The sequence below is a fragment of the Drosophila elegans genome, unplaced genomic scaffold (genome assembly GCF_018152505.1).
Source record: "Drosophila elegans isolate 14027-0461.03 unplaced genomic scaffold, ASM1815250v1 contig_208, whole genome shotgun sequence".
Taxonomy (NCBI): Eukaryota; Metazoa; Arthropoda; class Insecta; order Diptera; family Drosophilidae; genus Drosophila; species Drosophila elegans.
The window spans coordinates 8,407,141-8,427,767 of record NW_024545578.1 but is presented as its reverse complement, the minus strand read 5'-3'; the positions used below and the strand labels follow the sequence as shown (position 1 = coordinate 8,427,767).

Genomic DNA, 20,627 nt, shown 5'->3' with positions numbered 1-20,627 from the left:
ACCGAGTTCGAGCGCATACTAGTTGTGTGTTGCATGCTCGCTTTTGGCCAAAAGCACTCATTGCAAAAGAGAGTGGCGGAGAGAGCGAGAAAGAGAGAGGGTTGCCGGTCGGCACAAAAGTTGCGCATGTGCAGTGGAAAACGGGTTTTCTCCGCCAGTGCAAAAGAGATGGGTAGTCCAATTCGCGGGCGTTACTGCTCTTTCCAGGTGGGCGGCAGGCGGTGGGCGGTGGTTGCAACTGGAACTTGGAAGGTGGAAAACGCTCCGCCTCCTTGAACGCCACGAAATATGGCCAAAACGCTCGGGCAGCCTTGGTATTTTTAGGCTACGAATATGCCAGGTTTTAATTAGTACACATGGCCGGAAAAACCAGGGGGTGTTCTCAAATTGCCAGTGGGTGGATGACTGGGTGGCGACTGTTTATGCTTCTCCATCATACCTTTGATCCAATTTAGAAATACCATGGAGCCTGCCAAATGGCCAATTAACTCACTTCTGATCAAAGGCAGAACAATTCCCTTTCAAGGACTCCAATATATCCACAAGCGATCCAAAAACTAGACGGCTATCCGTGGGTTTTACTGCACCCGGAGAAATGGGCTGTGAATTAATGTAATTAATTTATTTATTTAGATCTATCAAGCCTTATTGTAAACGATTACACAAATATAAAATAACCAACCAATAACAACAAATTGAATAAATTTAAGATTGCCTTGGATTGCTGTTAGGAAAAATTTGCATTTATTATATTAGAGATAATTACAGAGGAAGAGCAGACAATGCAATCTGATTAAATATTTAAATTGTTTTTCTTTCACTATTGAAAACTTTTCGATGCGAATTCGGCTATGCATTTTTATCATTTTCACTTAGATTGATTTTTATTCAAAATAACTAATTTTGCATAAATGAATATCAAGCTTACATCAGCCAAACAATTATAAAATTAAAGTACGCTCTATCTTTACTCTCTAAATATTTTACATGTACTTAGCTTAAGCTTTGAAGATTACTTTTTTAAACTTCAATGAATTGTCAAAAAAAAGCAATACAAAAAAAAAATAACCAATTTATCCGGTATTAAAAAAACCTACTAAATATTTAAAATTCTATAAAAACTATTAGTTATAGTTAATTGGTTTTAATATGTTATCAATTTATCTTGGCTTCATTTATGTACCCCTGGGCACTCATTTCTCGATTTGATTTCCGCCGTGTATGAGTCCGTCCGTGCATATATTGTTTAGACGGGGTGGGATTTTGGGCCTGGGATATGGTTGCGCAGAACACGAGATAATCAGGCGAGCCCAGAAAGGGGCCTAGCCTGCTCTTTGTCGAAAATTGCATCCATGTCATGCATGCGCATCCATTCATTACCTCGTGGCTGAGTGGTTAGAAGACAGCGTTTGGCGTTTTGTACCCCAGCAAATATGCCGTGTTCGCATGTTATCCCAAATGTCCCTGGGAGCTCAACAGCCCCCTTAGCCCCCATAGCCCCCTAAACCCCCTTTTTTCGAGCCCCTGGCCACCCTCGGCCGACCAGACAGTGTGTACTTTATTTTGCCGAACGAACAAACATCTTGTCGGACGAGCAAGCAAATGACTTTTCCCGTCCCAACTTTCAGCCGTTGTCCTTTCTGCGTGCCGTGCTTTTTTGTTACCTCTATCGGTACTAGTTTAGTTTCGCCAGTTTGTGAGGGTAACGCCACAGAAATCCTTTCAGGTGATACGAGTAATGCCAAAATACTGCATACACTTTGGATGGCATTACCGGATTCAACAAGGTGCGATAGCAACTGCTTTTCATGTGGGAAACTGTTAATTAAATCTTTAATTAAAGGGGCTAGAAAGAAAATGAATTTAAGCATTCTCGATATTAAAGCTGTGATGAAAATCATTAAACATTGTATTATTTAAGTAACTATATAACTGTTGAGATGTTTGCTCATGTTTTTGAGAACTTCTTTTTTCTTTGTTGTTAAATAAAAAAAATCCTGATATTTTGAATAGAATAAATTATGTGAGATCATGCAGTTTTTGCCTAGTTTCCAAAAGAATTTACAATTTTAATTTGAATTGGTTATGTCTATTGGAATTTAAACACAATGTAATAAAATGTAGCATCATTAAAATCAAATTTATTTTAAATCCTGAAATTAAATCCTTTCGTGTGTAACATTTTAATACATTTTATTGTATTTTTGATTAACTTTGAAAATAAAAAGTCTGGAGATTCGTAGTGTCTGTGGCCATAATAGCTCAAGAACTATAAATTAGGGAGATTATACTTATAGGGATCGTTCTTGAAAATGCAAATCTTTATTGCTAGTTGTTAATTTATTATTTTATATTCCACACTATATTATATGGCTGCTCATCACTCGAAGCTGTCATAATACGGTTGCAACATTTATATGCCAATTAGCGCTACTGATCTACCAAAGTGCATTTCGATTAGAATAATTATTTAAGCTGGCATTAAGATGGGAAAAAGCTTTTAAAACTAATATGATAAATTCACTTATAAAAACCTCTTTGCAATCGGCATGGCAGTATTTGTTTGGCATTTTATGAGGCGCTCAGCCGCAATGGCGAATCTAAATTGTATCCATGGAGGCGGGGCAGCATCTGTTCGGATGCAAATGCTATCTGCGAACTGAATGGGCATATTTATGGACATGGTACAAGCAAAACCTATGACTCGCCTATCATCCAGTTGGCTCCATGATCTCAACGATGGCGAATTTCCGCAACCGCTCATGTCAGCGCGTCCGAGTTTAAATGCGATCTGTGGCGCAGGTATCTGCCAGATACGTGCCAGCAGCCAGCACATAAAGGTATGTAGTAGTATTCTCCGCTGATTCTCCTCTCTGGGCTGGCGACTGTAGAGACAGCCATCGCTGGAAGAAACATGAGCCAAATAAAAAGCCCATTTGCACACAAATTTACTTCCAAAATGCCCAAGATGCGCATCATTCAAACCGAGTGTCCGTGGAATGGGCCCCGGTAACTGGACACCGGATGCAGATAAATCTTTGCGCTGCCGCCGGCTCTGGGTCTTAAAAGCAAGTTGCGTATTGCGAAGCCGGGCTCAGTCGGGCCCAGTCGGGCTCAGTCGGGCTTAGGCCAAGTCCTCCACTTGAAGCTCGATCGGAATCACGAGATAAGCTTGCAACAATCTGCAAATCCCTGCTCGCAGCGAGCGGCGACAAACTTAATTGCGCCTATTCCTGCATTAATTGCACACACACGCGCGAGGATGGCGTCGCTGGGCCGCCGGAATGTGTTAATTAAATATTTAAATTATTCGTTTTCGAATTCGTACATCGTGGCCGAATGGATCCTTCATTACTCGAATATCGGTCGCCAGCGAAATTGAAAGATGCGGCACGCACGGTTCCTCCCGTGTTCCCTTCACTGTTTCCCTTCCGCAATCCTTCCTCGCAGGACATATAGTACACTTTTTGGTCTAGACTGTTTGCGGTCATCGGCAAAATAACAACAACCGCAGCGGCACCATCTGCATCTGCTGCCCAGAGACCCGACAATCGCGTTCGATCAGCGGCGATTTTTATTTCGCCATCCAACATATCTGCTGCACAGAGAAAAAGTCAAGTTTCAGGTACATATTTCTAATTATATTCTTATGAGAGGCGTATATAAATCTTTCATAAATACAAAAAAAATCAATTCGAGAAAAAAATCATAAATAAACCTTTGTTTAATCACATATTTTAAAGTCCGTCAGTAAACTCTTCTAGGTCAAGCACTCCGCCAATAAAATATCCACAACTATTCAATATAAATACCCACATTATTATGAAGCTTGATGAATTAGTTATACACAAAATACTGATTGAATATTGGTAAATGGCGTTTAGAGAGAAGTTACATATCATAATCACAAACAAGTGGTAAGGCAACTTGCTTAAAAATACAAAAGCAAGTCTGATTTAAGCAAGCACGTAGAAGTAAGTACTGCAAGCTCCCTAAATTAAGAAAAATATATTATATTTTCGATTTGTTTTGTTCTTTTAGTATATGAAGAAAATAGATTGAAGTTCACTAAAATATTCAAGTATGTTAGTCATTAACTACTTTCAGTGATGTATAAAGTTTTGTTCACAGAAATTATAAGATAACTTGCATGTCAGGAAAAATGCAAAACTTAAACTTTATATTTCATGCTTTGGCACAAGGAGCAAACTAAAAACCCATTGAATATTTTCTATATTTTTTCCCTGTGTGCCTTTACAAAAAAAAAAAAAAAAGAAATATGACGACACGCGCCTCCTTTGAGCGAAAGCCACAAAACATTTTCATTTTATTTTTACACGAGCCAAATAGAAGCTATCGAAGCGGGCAGTGTCCTTGCGGTGGTGCAGCGCAATTGAAATATATATTAATTAAATGTATTGCCCCACGGCAGCGGGGCTCATTGCCAATTGTCCAGTTTTGTTCGCCAATTTTTGTGGGGCTTTGTTGTTGTTTTTACTTATTTTTTCGGCCCGGGAACTGCAAATGCAAAACGACGACAGGCGAGCAATAAACATGCAGGCCATCAATGCACGTTTCGGCATAGATAAATTTGAAAATAGCAGCGCCAGCGGTGGGAGCATGCAGTTGGAGCTACAAATTAGAGCTGCTGGGCCAAAAAGCTTGGCGATATATATGGCCATATATCTATATGGCGGTTCCATCAGCGCGGGCATTGAGCCGTTTAAAAGCCAACCGCATGCAACTGGAGAGTGCAGTGTGCAGTATGCAGTGTGTAGTGTGTGTATGTTGTGTTGTGCAACCGCGGAAGTTGCAGGAGGCACAAAAGGGGGGTTCCGAACAGTGGCGTCCCGTGTAACCGGCGGCGGGGGCAACTGGCAACTACCAAATACCAACTACCAACTGGAAACCGCCGCCGCCCTGCAGCGCCAGCGCTCTAGAATGAGTTATTGGCCTTGTTGGCGATTTTATTGCCACGGCGCAGCCATAAAATATGGTAAATTATAGCGGTTTGTTGTTTTGGCCATTTTGTAGCCGAATAATGTTCTACGTGTGCGTCCTCAAGCCCCAATAGACCTGTTCATGTTTCAGCCCCGGATTCGCTGCACACGCCCACAACACAAATGTGGTCTTGTCAAATGGAAACGCGACAAGTTTCTTTGTTTTACAAAAAGGCCCGAACACGCGCCGTTATAATATATCAATAGCCCGAATGCAGGCAATGTTTTATTATTTCGATTTTCAATTAATTGCATTTGCAGCGGCAAAAAAATGCTGGTCAAACAAATTATGCGGAAAAATAAGAGTGACATTGTTTTTAAGAAAATTCATTGTTCGATTGATTTTGAAAACTCTTTTGTAAAATACAATATGTTTCTCTTAAAAATGGATCAAAACATTATGAATATTTTATATCCCCAAATGCGGGCAATTAGTAACATACAATTTTTGTTTAAAATCTTTGACACAAACAACTTACTGTAAGTGATGTTTTATGTTGTAGAGAAACTAACCTTTAAGCGGTATGAAAAGCAATATATTTTTGAATGACCCAACAATAATTAATATCTACAAGCGTTGCACAATTAAAAAGATGCAAGTCTGCTTAAATGCACTCCCTCACTCCTTGGCATGTGCCAAAACCATTCTATTGCTCCTGACTTTTCAATTACAACCACCCCGAAAACGAAATGGGCATCAGATGCTGCAATCCTTTATGCAGCCGGAATGAGATCCTTTTTGCCACATTGCACCGAAGAGGCAATTGTGCGGAAAACCCCTAAACATGTTTTGGGTTAATTTAAAATGTGGCCCAGCCCGGATTCGCACAGAACAAAGCGCTAAATTAATGTTGTCATTTTCCACTCGGCGGATAAAATGGCCAAAGCCAGCCTCCGACAAAAGCCAAAGCTGGACTCATTATGATCTGGACTTTGTTGCTGGCGGCAGTTTGCCTCCCATGCAGTTGCATCCGCGTCCCATGCATTTGCGAAAGAGTGCAATTGACTGCAGATGCTACCATGATTCAAGCGGCTAATTTGAAAATTCCGAAATTTATCTAATTGTCCTTACAGCGACCAGAATCCAGCGGAGCTTTAATGAGTTTTCTGGCCTACTCTGTGCCTGTGAATTTCATCTAAATAAGTTGCCCCTTTTAAAGTTCGGTCTGGGGTTGCATTGCATTTCAAATTGTTTGCTCACACAATTAAGGATTAAAATGATAATATATTTAAAACGATTAAGCTCAAATTAAATTAATAGTTACAAGTATGTCTGTACGGTTAACTGGTTTTAAAAAAATATGTTTTAAAAAACAAATATATAGAAAACAAAACAAAAATTTTACCCATTCATTGGATAAAGCAATTGTTATTGAATTCTTTTAATAATTTTAATACATTTTCCGGAGTCTTTAAAAAGTAGAAAGTTAGGTCACTTAAAATCAACTTAGCTTCATGTTGATTGTCACAACTCAAGACTCTTTTTTATAACTAATTGTTTTCATAATAAGTTTCTAAAACCTTTGCTCAGACTCCAAAATAAGAGGCATTAGGTGAGTTTCTCTAATTAGAAATCTGTCCCTCGTAAAGTATATCAATCTGATAAAATAAAGTTGTTGCCTTCCATTTGGTTACGCACAGGTAGCAGCTTGCCCAATTCTTCCAATATATTGCGATCATTATAAAGGGATCAACTGTCAATCTGAATTACACTGTTTGGTATTGTCCGAATCCGTGGAATTCCATTGCTGAGCTGTTATGGGTAGGTCGATAATTATAATGCGACACCGACGATTTATTATTTTCATTTATAGATGTGACACACGACACACACATGAGCCCCGTGATTGAATGTATCTATATCTACATATTTCTTCGAAAAATGCGACCGCTCCCATGTTCGCTGCGATTAATTAAGTTCATTGGGTCGGAGCGCACACATTTATTTATATGAGAGCATTTTTAAGAACATTTATAATCAGAAGGGATTGTAATACTTAATAATAAATAACAAAAAAAGAACAAAAATAGTCTATGAAAAATGAGAATAAAATAATGAAAACATGTTAGATGTTTAATTATTTTTCAATATTAAATACTTTTTAAATTGCGTATTTATTTATTTAAAATCACGAATTCAAAATTTTGCAAAATGCGAAAATAAAGATTTTTACAGTAACATTTCTCTACAAAATAATGTTAATACTGTAACTCATAAAGATTCCTTTAACAGACGCCAACATTCCACATTTTATATCTTTTTCTATTTTGTTCTTAAGCTTCCGTTTGTTAATTATATGAAATCTGAATGGGATAGCCCATAAATAAATAACCAAAAGCTTTCCGTAGCCATATAAATCTAAATCAAGTTTAGATATATCTATTTGTAAACACTTTTGGCATTCAGAAAGCAAGTAAAAGAAAAATCCTTGATTTTATTCAACTTTATTTATCATTAAATTTGCAAATTTACATAAATACTATTTACAATTACAAAATGTATGCCATTAAAAATGTCTTGAACCAGTTGCTGAACGAAAGTGCATTTTGTGTACGAAGAAGTATGTGTGAATTAACTAAATTAGCGCAGTTAGTTGCTCGTATAGTACGTACGTATGTATGTAAGTAGTTATATGCATATATCACAGATACTTAAATTTTTCTACAAATTTATCAAACGAATAAAATAACTAATTACATGTTTACGATTAAGTAACTATTTATGTTTTGCACGGATTAATTATTTGGCCGAGTATATAGTCGAAGGGTTAGTCAAAATCTTAAAGTAACTATTTCCTACGAGTAGGATTTGGGAAACTAATGTTCCGTTCCAGCAATTTAGGATGATTAGCACTAATACAACGTGAAATTTCCTTAAGATCTAATGATGCTATTTAAAATTATTAAGTTGTGTGGATTAAGCACTTAAGGTAGAGTACGAGAGCTAAGACAAAAAGTTCGGGTGATTTATAGCACGGCGGAGTAGTACGGGCTGGCATTATTATCGGTATGCCACTCGGCATGAGACTCGTCGCTCGAAACGAAAGATGAATGAGTTCGTGTGGTGTGCGTTTATTTCGAGTCATTAAACCCGGAGCCGAGTGGAGTGACTCAACCTCCGGGCCCGAAAAAAACATGACAAAAACACGGCACCGTCTTTCTCAAGCACCACCCAAAGTGGGCGTTTAGAAGTCTGAGCTCCACCACCGCCACCACCGGCAATCCTCAACCACCGCCCCACCAAGACGTGTGTGCGCCTCGAAATTTTCAACGGTTGAGTGTAAATATGCTAATTAAAGTTATAAAGCGAAATAATTTATGATATGGTAGGAAATAAAGTTTTATTGCCATACTTAAGCTACATTTATTGCAAAATAATTAGTGTAGTTATCGCTATCTGGTAAATCGTACTCATACTCGTCATCGTCATCGTAATCGTAATCGTAATAGCGATTGCACTTGTCCCGCCCGTCGAAATGTGTAAGTAGTTTCGCTTGCTATTTGGTATCTGGTAACTGGTAACTGGTATCTGGTCTGTTTAAACTGGTTCAAGGTCGAATTACGACCCGGAACGGCTCTCTGCGAGATGGAAGGCGTTGGAGTGACTATGACCATGACCATGACCATGGCCATGTCCTGCGTATGCCCCAGCATCGTTACTGTACAAAATGTTGACCATGGAAGCCACTGTCACCGGAGCGGAATGCATCGAAGAACTGTGGCTGCTCACGCTGTTGCTGCCGCTGCTGCCGATGCTGCTGCTGCTGCTGCTGTTGAGCTTCATAGTGGGCGGCGTTTGGGGCGGCGTATCGGGCTGGATCTCGGGAAACCCCACCCGCTGCGGCACCGGGTGCATACTGATGGGCATAGGAATGGGGATGTGGGTGGGCGTGGGCGTGGGCGGCAGGACCTTGCCGGAGGAGGAACTGCTGCTGCTGCTGCTGGTGCTGGTGGTGGTGTTGGGCAGGTGCATGCCCATGGCCTCGGTGTACGCCGTAGGTATCCGCGAATAGGGCGATCCGCCGGCGTAGCTGCTCATCATACTCAGCGGCGAACCGAGCTCCATCGAGTGGTGGTGGTGATGATGTGGCTGCTGCTGCTGCTGCTGCTGCGGCGGATGGTGGTGCAGCTGGTGCTGCTGCTGCTGCTGCTCCGCCGACGACGACGAGGGCGGGTAGAAGTTCTGGCCGAGGTACGCCGCGGTGGGCGGGGGCGTCTTGCAGGCGGCTGTGTCGGCCACGCTCCAGATCTTGGGCTTGCTCGCCGGAACTGGGATGCCACAGTCTCTGCTCAGCGGGTTTTTTTGGGCCGCAAAGTCCCCCGCTTCCTCCTGGCCATAGCCACTTGGATGGTAGTACTGCTCCATTTGTTGTTGCTGCTGCTGCTGCTGTTGTTGCTGGTGCTGCTGATGTTGCTGCAACTGCTGCTGCTGCTGGTGGTGCAATTGGTGCGGATGCGGGTGCGTATGCGTGTTATGGGATTGCGCATACGAACTGTAGGCCGCGTGCATGGGATGGGCACCAGGGGGCGTGGCATAGGACGCTAGTCCCCGCATCGCCACCAAATTGTGCGGCTCCCGGTCGAGATCCAGCTTCTGGTCAGTGTCTACCTCCTTCTCCGCCTTGCCCAGCTCCGATTTGATAAGTTGATTGCCAGGATCTGAAGATTAAACGATGCCGAGACAGAGAGAGAGGAAGAGAAAGAGAGAGAGGGAGAGAGAGAGACCATGTGGAGACACAAAATAAATTTAATTAATTTCAAGTCGCAGGCAGGAAGCACAGACAAGTTCTTAGAGGACTGCAAAACTTGGCACTTCCAGGAGGTGGAACTTGGCAGCTGGCAGCTGGCAGTGGCAAAAACCCTTGAAATTGTTGGTGGGCGTTGATGCGTGCAACCCTCGCAGCCAGCGGAGAAAGCTTTCAGCAGCAAAATACTCGAGTTTCCGCCGACTACCGCCCAAGTTGCCCTTCCCAATGCACCATTTCTATGTGTCGCCAACTCGAACAAGGCCACTTTGGAGTCAAAATACACCGAGAAAAAAAGCCAAAGCCAAATGAGTAGCATACCGCCTTCTCAGCTATCTATTTTTTTTGAGTAACCAAAGAGTTATATTTTTTATTTCCAAAAATTGTCAGCTTTTTGCTAAATTTTTTAAAGGTATTTCAACCGAAAGAAGTTAACTGTCATGACAAAATCCGTAAAGAATGATTAAAAATATTTAAAAATGTATTGTTTTTAGATCGTCAAGCAATTACAATTACATTACAAAAAATCTATTTAAAACTATCTTGACTAAATAATTTCTCTCAGTGCATCTGTGAATCGGAGTGCGGGCGCAAGGCCACTTTGCCAACAATGTGCTGTCAACTTCCGGGGAGGATGTCGCCTAAGCAGTCAGACAAATAAACGGACGACGGACTTTGGACGACGGACTTCGGACGGCGGGCAGACGAATGTTGCATAACATTCGCTTCGCCACATAAATTGTACTTAAAAGCCCAGTGCCACAAATCTGCCGAAGAGGCGGGTCAGCCAGTCAGCCAGTTAGCCAGCCAGCGAAAAAGGCGTAGGAATCATTGGGGCAAGGCGTTCGGAAAACAATATTGTGGGGCTCAAGAAATTACCAAAAGAGCTCGTTGAGGACATACTAATTGAGGTCAGGGACAGGGAAGCACACTCGCAGCAGACTCACCGAAAGCCTCTGTGGAGAGTTTTCCACCATCTCCGGACTCCTTTTCCTTCTCGTCGTCCGACATCATGCCGTCGTCATCATCCTCGGTCTTGTTCTTGGGCTCCCAGGTCATCTTATTCTCCTTTTTCAGCCTGCGGCGGGCATTGGCGAACCAGGTGGACACTTGGGTGAGGGTCATCTTGGTGATGATGGCCAGCATGATCTTCTCGCCCTTCGTCGGATAGGGGTTCTTCTTGTGCTCACTCAGCCAGGCCTTCAGCGTGGCCGTGGACTCCCGCGTGGCGTTCTTTCGCCGGGCGGCGAGATCATAGTTGGGTCCGTATCTGCGGGTTCAAAAATTAAATCAAATACCCCGAATCAATAGGGCTCATTGTACATAGTTCTGGCCCACGCCCTATCATGGCCACTAATGAGTTTGTTTAGGCCATCGATGCTATCAGCTTTTTAGGTAAATAAAGCTCACACACCTTTAAGACAATAATCAGTTAGTGGCTGATATGGATGATAACAATCGCTCCCCCAACCGGAATGCATTTGCAACTTCCTCTCGTCTAGGTCAACAGCAAATGGCAAGAAATGTATATTCGTATTCTATTTCAGCCAGAACCGCGCCTCGGGGCTCAAACTCTAAGCCAGACATACCCTTTTAAGCGATAAATAAAAAGAAACCCGGCAGACGACACGACGAGAAAGTTTTTGTCCCATGGCAACATTTTAAGCCCACTTAAGTTTCCCATTTGTATATTGGTACAGTGGATCTTCGCGAACTAGAACTATGTGGTGTTTTTTGTGGTCATTTAGCATGTCAATTTAATTTCTTTAACTATTTCTAAACCATAACTTTTTCTTGTTTGGATATTTTGTATTACTTGTCAGTTCAAGAACTAATTCCATGATATAATTTTATAAACTTCTTTAATAATAATTTTGTGTTTAATTACTTTTAAATGCAATGCATAATTTTGAAAATGACGTTTACTTTCTAACAACGAATATTAAATATGCAAAAATTTATATTATATTAAGAAAAGAACCAATACAAAAAAAACCGATTTTTTTCTTTTGATTGCAAGGAGTAGAAATATCGGAATAACTAAAAACCACAGCTACAAAATAAATATTTTAAAACTTTTTTCAATCATTTCAGTGCAATTTAACTGCTCTTCCCCAGCTCAATGAGTCTAGTCCGAAGCCAAACGTCTTAATTTTTAAATGCTTACCCGTAGGCCGCCAGAGTGGGATCGTAGGAGTAGTATCCCGTGGTGGACTGCAGACTGGCCGAGGTCCAGGCACTCATCTCGGTGCTGGGACTGGTGTCCTTGATGCCGTAGGGATTGCTCTGGAATTCGATTCAAAAACCAGACGATTAGTCGTACTTCTCTGCCAGAAAGTGGCGGCAGTGAGCCTCGTGTAAGCCCTGTGAGTTGGCAGTAGTGAGATCTGTGGATTTGTCAGCCGCCAGGTAATCGCGGCAGTTACAAGTTACCGGGCCTAACGAGCTGACGGCCAACATGGCGATATCTCCTCGGCCCGTCGCTTCGCATTTGCGCGGACTTCCGCTGACTGCACAGATCCCAAGTCCCCAGTTCCAGATCCTTACCAGAGGTGCATAGAAGGCCGAGTTGTCCACGCCGATGCTAGGGTACGGGTTCTGCTCATTGGAGGGGTACGGTCCGCCGTAGACGCCCACTCCGCCGGAGGGCAGGGCCATGCGGGAGTAGCCGCCGATGGCCAGTCTGGCCGGATCGTACTGGCAGGAGCACACTGTTTGGCCGGACACGGGATCCGTGATGATGGGTCGTCCGTTCTCGCAGCAGGTTCCGCGGGCGGGCAGGTCCTGGGCGGCGGATGAGAGGCCACCCGGGACATCGGCCCCGCCTCCGACCGCATCCTCCGCCGGCGATGTGGAGAGGCCCTTGTGACCACTCGCATGGTGCGACGACTGGGAAACTGCACCTGGACTGAGAGGACCGGCGGTCAGGCCGGTGGCCGTTGAACCGCCCGAGGGACTCAGCGAAGCCTCATTCGTCCCGGACAGCGGCGATCCTCCGCCATGGCCGCTCTGGCTGTCGGTATTGGCGGTAGTCAGCTGCAAAGATGCCAGCGCACAAAAAAAGGAGCACATTTTAGCAATGCCGAAAAGAAAAAACCTACGACCCAAACATTTCTGCGGTGAGGGAATCTCACACTGAGCGAAATAAAGTTGGTTTAAAAGATTAATTAAAAAACAAAATGGATAGATTATTTAATATAGCTAACTTAAAGGGAGATTTAGAATATTTAATTTCATTTTTTCATTTGGCTGTGCGAATAATTAATTAACAGCTTGCATATTTAAATTGTTGTAATATAAAGCTCTGCTCTTAAGAAAAACCAACCAAACAAACTTAATAAACCGGTCTAAAACCCATTAACATTTTTGTCAATACATTTGTTATATTTTAACCATTTTTTCAAGAAAAAAATCATATAAATATAGTTATATTTCAAAACAATTCATCAGATAAATTTACATAAGTTAATTTTTAGCATGTATATTATTTTAGGATAAAACAACGTTCCAGTCCTCTGATTTTTGAAATACCTTATGACTCTAGCTAGTTTTCTTTTAGTGCATGAACAGGTGAAGTTGGCAGGACACGAATGAGCCAAAGTGGAGAGAAACGAAGAGAGGGCCGAATGGAGAGGTAAGCGCAAAGGCATGTCCCTGCCGACCAGGTCGAAATCAACAAAGCAGATTAAGATGATAACTCCAAATGTCAAAATATTTTATTGGCCTGGCGCATTTTGCGATCCGTTCCATCTATTTTCACTTCATTAATTTTCAATTTATCACAGTCAGATTTCAGATACCGCTTCGTCCGAGCGGCCTGCACATCGCACATCGGGAATCGGGGCATCGAGAATCGGGGAATCGGGGATCTTTGAAGAGGGTTCTGTTCTCGGGCTGGGAGTTGAGTATCAGTGGACCGATCGATCGACCGACCGAGAATGGGCACGGCCCGGCCAAAAGGGCAATCAAATGACGAGGGACGCAGGTAGGCTCCTCACTCCCCGAAATACCCTTCATCCCTATACCATATCCTCTGGAACGATAACCGCAGCGAATCGGAGACATCTGAGACATCGGCGGTTAGAAACCCCTGATTTGGATCGATCGAAGCGGCCCGAAAACCCAAAGACGTGTAAATAGAAGGTCGCCCCATATGATGACTGGCTGTCAAGTCCACTTCACGCGCTTCAAAATAACCAGCTTACAACTGACATCGGTCCTCCTAACAACAATATCTTCTTTTCAATTTGAATTGCTACCGTTCTCGACCATTTCACCGCCTATCGCGGCTACCGGCCACAATCCTCCCCATATGATTTAAATAATAATGGTAATTCAAGGCTAAACGAGCTGATTCGCCAACACCTCCTGCCTGCCTGCAGGTGGCTATCTAATCGAGGGGCAATTTCGCGCCGACGCCAAAAAGCACCGGGAAATTATTGCATAATGAAGGTGTTTCATGAATGAAATCTAATGAATTCTGAATGAATGGAGCCCCGGCGCGAGTGGACGAGTGGACTGTCTCCGCTAATGTACAAAACGCTGGGCGAGCTCATTTCTTATTATTCTTTATTTTTTATGCGATTCGAACATCAATTTCAGTTTTTGTGGCCGCCCATAAAAAACACATATCGGCGACGACGACGACAGCGACTGAGAACTGGGAACTTGGGACCTGGACCTGGACTGGCTGGTCAAGTTTGGTCCGAGAACAACGCTTATTATCGGCACGCAAGTCAGTTTATTTTTAATGGTTCCCACTCACCCACTCTGCTGAAAAATCGCAGGAAGTGCAGCGAAGAGCGCCCAGCCGCTGAGTTTATCGCAAGGTGACTGCAGATAGGATAAGCCACACTCTGGCGAACCAACTTTGGGTTTGGGTTTGGGTTTGTGTTGGGGTTTGGGTTTGGGTTTGGGTTTCTATTCTGCGGAAACGCTGAAACTTGTTGGCAGCTCCTAAATGCTGTCTTAAAGTTGTGCACTCTTTTATGACTTTTTCGGACAGTTTACTGTCGGTGTCAAATTGCGGCAAGTTTAATAGGAATATTCCTGGAGTGGCCACAAAGAATATTTTATATTCACACTTGGTTACTATCTTTCATCTATCTTAATGTTGTGGGTGCTCCAAAGAAACTTTTGACATAGTTGTTGTCTTTATGTCAATTAATATAACAGACTGCAGCCAGTCATGCAAATTCCAAAAGTATTTCAACTAGTAGCAATTTAAATTTGATATATTTAATTTAGTTAAACGGTTAATGAATATACATTTTTAATAAATTAACATACTTAAACCTTTGATATAGATATATTCAAATAAAATATGAATAATCCAGATTTCTCTGCCAAAGTCTTAATTACAAGTTGGCTTTAGGATAAATAAATGTTTTTAAAAAAAATATTGTGTTGTGGGAAAGATAAATTTAAAGTTGGTTGCTTTAACAGCACAATCTTTGTGGTTTTTTGTCTGTTATTTTATGTTGAACACATACAAAGTTGAGCTGGTAATAAACTTTATATGAGAATTTTATTTGAGATATATAATTCTTAACGTTTACTCTTCTGATGACTTTTGGTCTACAAGAACACAAATAAAAAAAGATTAAAATATGTAATAAAAAACTCTTGCAGCCTTAGACCTTTCTTATTTTGCAAAGGAATTCAATTACCATTTCACAGCAGTGTCAGAGAGATACAACAAATTCCATTCGCATGCAACAAATGCAATGATGCCAGAATATGTTTTTCTCTAATTGCAAGTACGAAACTATCCGAAGGGCAGGCTACTCAAACGAGGAATACGAGCCCGATTTTAATGCGCCATGACCAGAGTTCAAAGTGGCAATTCAACCTTGCAACTTTAACCGCAAAGCAAACATGAAATCTGCAAAACAGCTGGACAGGCGAAAGTCTAAACGAGCCGACGACCAAAGCAAGAAAAAAGGCGAATATTCATTGACCGTAATTCGGGTGAACCGGCATGGACATCGTGTAAATCTCTATCTCAGCCTTTGAAGTGCCCATATCCAGATGCAGATGCAGATGCAGTTGCAGATATATTTACAGATACGTATAGGAATGGGGCTACAGATGCCCACCCGCACCCACTGTGGGTCCAAGATGTTGGGAGAACTGGTGCCGTCACTTTACGGTTATTAATTTTATGATTTATGTTAAAGCTCACGAGTCCGCCTACCAAATGCCCATGCTCATTTCACGAAACGCACGAGTACGACTTCCCATTCAGTACGATATGGTGTGGTATACATAGGTATGGTGTAGGTATAGGTATAGGTATAGTATAGTATCAGCCAAGACAAAGGAGATCGGCATTGTTGTTATTGTGGTTATTGGGTGCTGCTGCCGTTTCGCTGTTGTTGCTGCTGCTACCGCTGGGATGCGTTTATGGATTTTGTTTTTGCACTCCTAACAACGACTGCGAAACAAAAGCTATTGGGTTGGGGTTTTTGGCTTTTGGTTTTTGGTTTTTTTGGCTTTGGTCTGGGGGGCCTGGGCCTTGACGCCAGCATCGAACAATAAGCGAAAATATGAGGATCCCCGGCAGCAAGGAAGCTGCCAGTCGAACGAGTCCCTACAAAACAAACACATGTTCGCATTCACATTCGCAATCGCAATCGCATTCGCAGTCAACTTCTCCGGCGACTGCCTCTTGGATTTGGCATATTCTCACATTCATCCGCAGGATTGCGCTGCCAAACAAGTACGCCATATTCATACAGATACCCACATTCGAAGGCACACGGAAAAAAATGAGGCTTCATACTATCTGCCATAGAAATAAAACTATCAAAATTACTATTTGTAAGTTAAAAAGGATAAAAATCACGCCTATCATATTATCCATAAGGTTCTGAAGTAAATCAGCATTTAACAAATTTATAATTTACATGAAAATTTACCAAGTTGGTCATCGATTTAGCATACATTTTTTTCAGTGCAATAAAAAGACGAAGTAGCAGGAGGACCGAGGACAGCCCTGAAGTGCGTTTTTGCTAATGCGAATAAGTTGCTTTGTTTTTTGTGCTGCGCATCGCTCCTCGCTTATTGAATTAAGTTTCGGTCGCATTCGCAGTAGTCGCCGTGGAACAACTCTTTCCCGACTGCGGTCTCAATGTTTGCATTAAAAATTCATAAATCAATTATGGAATGCACACTGCGAAATATTAGTTTTTTCTCGCATCATTTACGGCCCTGTCCTTTTGCGTCCCGAAGGAGGAGGAGATGGGTACAGGACTCTTGACATCGTCGCGCCGCTTTTTGCGGCCTTAGAATCTTAGTTATTTTGCCATGAAATGCGTGAACAGCTCGCATGGGAAGTTAAGAATTCCCGATGTGCCAATGCCGCTCGTCTCGGCCACTTTTACTGCCAACTGCCAACTGTCAGCCGTTGATTAAATTCATATATTGCATGCGTCGCCGTTTTTGCCTCATTTTTGGAATGCCGTCTTGGCGTTGAAATTAAAATTAAATTAATGAATTCGCCGGCGAGGCTGCTCTGTGTGTGCGCTGCACTGCATAAATTGTAAAGTTTATAAATTTGGCACCCAGTCGACACAGTGCCGATAGTATCTCCTGACCAGTCTTTAATTGGGCTTAGTGGGACCGACTAAATGGCTTCCAGCTACGAGGGCAAAAACCAAATGCAAATGAGGCAAAACGATGACAAAATCCTGGTGGCTTTTAATCGATCTGTACAAAGGCTTTGCACATCTGCATCTGCAGCCATAATTATAGTCGATAATCTGAGCGTTCATTATTTTAATTATTGTAATTTACCAAGTTTGCATATTATAATAAATGGTCCACCACTCCGGCGGCTTCATTAGCATAAATTTATACCGGCAGACATGGCCCGGGAATATATATACATATATATATATATACAGATATATATATGGCATGTGTATGTATGGGCAGCAGGACACAGAGCCCCGGATAAACGCATAAGTCTAGCATTGACGCATTAGACCACATAGTAGTCGTTGAACAAGGCATTACACAGCCATCGAAGGGGCTTTGTAGTTGCAAGTGTTTCGGCCCTGCGTTTCCCTTCCCGTCTTGGCCCAACAACGCCGGCCAACTAATTTGAATTACTGAGCTCGGAATACCGGGTAATTATGACCAGACCTCGGACGATGCACCACCACCTCCCGTCCCCGGAGTGGCCCAAATCCAAGGCGGTGGCAATGCCGATGGCGATGGCGGTGACGGCTGTCCTAAATTGTGAAACATTTCTTGGCGGCGGGGCGGCCATTATGGATATATGGATATGGATCCAGGAGCCCCACCAACGGACCAACCAACCAACCGGTGCCAAAAGTGCTTGAATATTCATGTGTCGCCCCTGCGCCTTCCTGCTTAAATGTAAATTTAAAGTTATTTTCCCCACCGTCCATTATAAAAGATTTCCTTCGCACATGCCAAATATTCGTCTGACTCACTAAATTTCGGGTTTCTGAAAAATCACTTTCATGTCGCCTGGGTGTGCCAAATATTATTTTAAACGGAGACTAATTCTACGGGTCGCCATAAATTGTGTTTTGAAGTGTTTATTGAAATGATTAAGTTATGGTTGCATATTGAAGCGACAGAGTTGTAAATCAAAATAAAATATATATTTTGGCACGATAAATAAAACCGAATGTGTTATTTATTTTCAAGGTAAAAGTAACCCTATGTGTATTTAAATTTAACGTCTGGCAGTAGCAATTCTAATAAATTTTAAGAATTTGCCTAAATTAGAATTTAAACTTATTTAACTGGTTTTTCAGGTGATGCGTTCTTTGTTAAGAATTTTTTTTAATAACAAAGGTAATTTTAATAATGAAATGGAAATTCAAGATTTTAAATCCATATGAAATTCATGATACTTAACAAGTTTGGGGTAATGCTCTCAACTGTAAATTAAAACTAATCATTTCATTTATGTGAAAAAAAAGGAATTTAATTTCTGTATGAAAACCAACGGGGTTTTTTAAACTCTTGTGAATTAAGATAACTAGTTTAAGGAAATGTTTTTACAAATTTAAAAAAACATTTGAGGATATTGCTTTTACAATTATTTACAAAAATGTTTGTATATCTTTGAAAGAAATTTGAAACTTTTGTTGGAATTGTTCAAAAAGAATTTTAATAAATATTAAGAAAAGCATTAAAAAAATATTTTCAATAATGCTTAGATGTTATGGTTTTCCATTTATCTAAGAAATATACAAATATATTGGTAATTCCCAGTAAGAATGAATACCAAATTTCATTACTAAGCTTAGCCAAAGCCCATAAAAGCAAATCGTTTAAAGTGTCAACTCAAGATAAACAGTTAATCTTACAAGATAGCCCAAAAGTGTGACACACCCGAAATAAAAACCCACCTGATTTGCCGTCGGGTAGCCAGCGTATCCAAACTGCGCATATGCAGCCATTGTGTCGCTGGCTGAATTGGCCTTAAAAAGCGGCGACACGCGAGTTCACTGTGCCTGGTTTCACTGTGGGGCGTCCGTCGTCGTTTTTCCGTTTTTGTTTTTTTTTTTTTTTTTTGGCTATCGAGGATGCGGATGTGGATGCGAATACGGATGCGGATGCTGGCGGAGTCCTCGGAAAAGGGGTTGTGTTGGCCCAAGGATGTGGGGGTGGTGGGCGGTTAAGGGAGGTTCGAGTGGGTGGTTGTTGGGTGGCTGGGTGGCTTTGGCGTGCGTGCTCGACGGCTAAGCACTCTGGGCGCTTTTGTTGTTTGCTGGCTTGTTGGGTGTTGCGCTATTGTTGTTGTTATTGTTGTTGCTGCTGCTGGCCTTGTTGAAAATTGATAAAACAAATTGTCGATGTCGAGCAGTTCTGTTAATGTCGCCGGAGCCGGAAAATGTTTTGTTTGTTTTGTGTGACTTTGCTTTTTTTTCATACGTTTTTACTTCATTTTTATTGACTCTGTTTGACTCTTTGGCGGCCGGTTTCAAAAATGTTGAAAAAAGAAGACAGCCAGCAGACCAAATTGGCTTCAAGTGTTTGCCGCAAACATATTTACAAATGTACGCGGCTCTTCAGTCTTTAGTCAAAGAATGTCAGCACAGGACTTAAATGTTTGGTTTTGGGTATTTACCAACTGATGCTGGATATATTTTTAGTTTTTTGTGTTTCTAAAGTCTATCTTTTGGGTTTTTAATAGTAAACTTAAACCCTTAGTTTAGAGGTTCACCTTTAAAACAAACTTTAGTTTGAAGTCAGCTTTTAACATTTTTTAATATTTTTTTTATGGTTACTACAACAACTCGTAGTGTTGTATGTGAGTTTTTGAATTTTAATTTAAAATGTTATGCTTTTATTTTACTACTTTGTCTTCTTAGTGTGTTCTGGTTCTCATTTTTTTTATTTTGTTTTTTAACTATTGCACGCACTTTATTATTTACGGCGGTTGCATCTGCCGATCCGATACGATCCGCTCCAGTAAAACGGGTTCCGCAACCTGTCAGCGGGATCTCAACGGTGACGGCTGGCAGTGACTGCTACTGCGACTTTGGCCAGTGACTGTGACTCAAGTTGGTAACTCGTTTTCGGGACTTTCGTTTCGGCCTTTTTTCGAGTTTTATTTGGGCGACGCGGCGGAGATGCCAAGATGCGAAGATGCGCACCTATTCGCGTTTCGAAACAAACTGTTTTTCGGCCGCTCAGCGAGCAGCGCGGTTGTGTGTGACAGAGAGCGCGAATGCCGAGGGAGCAGGATAGCTGCATTCCCAGAGAGAGTAAGTCAGCAAGGACCTCTCTGATTGGTTGGCGCTCCAATCAGACTGAGAGAACTGCTCAGTGGGCTGTCTCCCTTTCTCTTATGTGAGTGGTCTTAATGAGAGGGAGATGGAGAGCACTCTCTGGG

The 20,627-nt window shown here is 41.9% G+C and overlaps 1 protein-coding gene and 1 long non-coding RNA gene across 2 annotated transcripts; one reads left to right on the top strand and one right to left on the bottom strand.

Annotated features, from left to right (window-relative positions):
• Nucleotides 1–6,463: 6,463 nt before the first annotated feature.
• LOC121467128 lies at nucleotides 6,464–6,950 on the top strand. The gene is made up of 3 exons (XR_005977272.1): nucleotides 6,464–6,553; nucleotides 6,642–6,762; nucleotides 6,815–6,950. It is a non-coding gene; the product is annotated as an uncharacterized LOC121467128 (long non-coding RNA).
• A 541-nt stretch (nucleotides 6,951–7,491) lies between these two features.
• Nucleotides 7,492–20,394, bottom strand: LOC108146581 (homeobox protein caupolican). The gene is made up of 5 exons (XM_041708115.1): nucleotides 19,138–20,394; nucleotides 12,293–12,781; nucleotides 11,913–12,031; nucleotides 10,693–11,015; nucleotides 7,492–9,659 (listed from the first exon to the last, which is right to left on the bottom strand). The coding sequence occupies exons 1-5, from the start codon at nucleotides 19,186–19,188 to the stop codon at nucleotides 8,560–8,562; spliced, it is 2,082 nt and encodes a 693-aa protein (XP_041564049.1). The 5' UTR covers nucleotides 19,189–20,394; the 3' UTR covers nucleotides 7,492–8,559.
• Nucleotides 20,395–20,627: the final 233 nt, after the last annotated feature.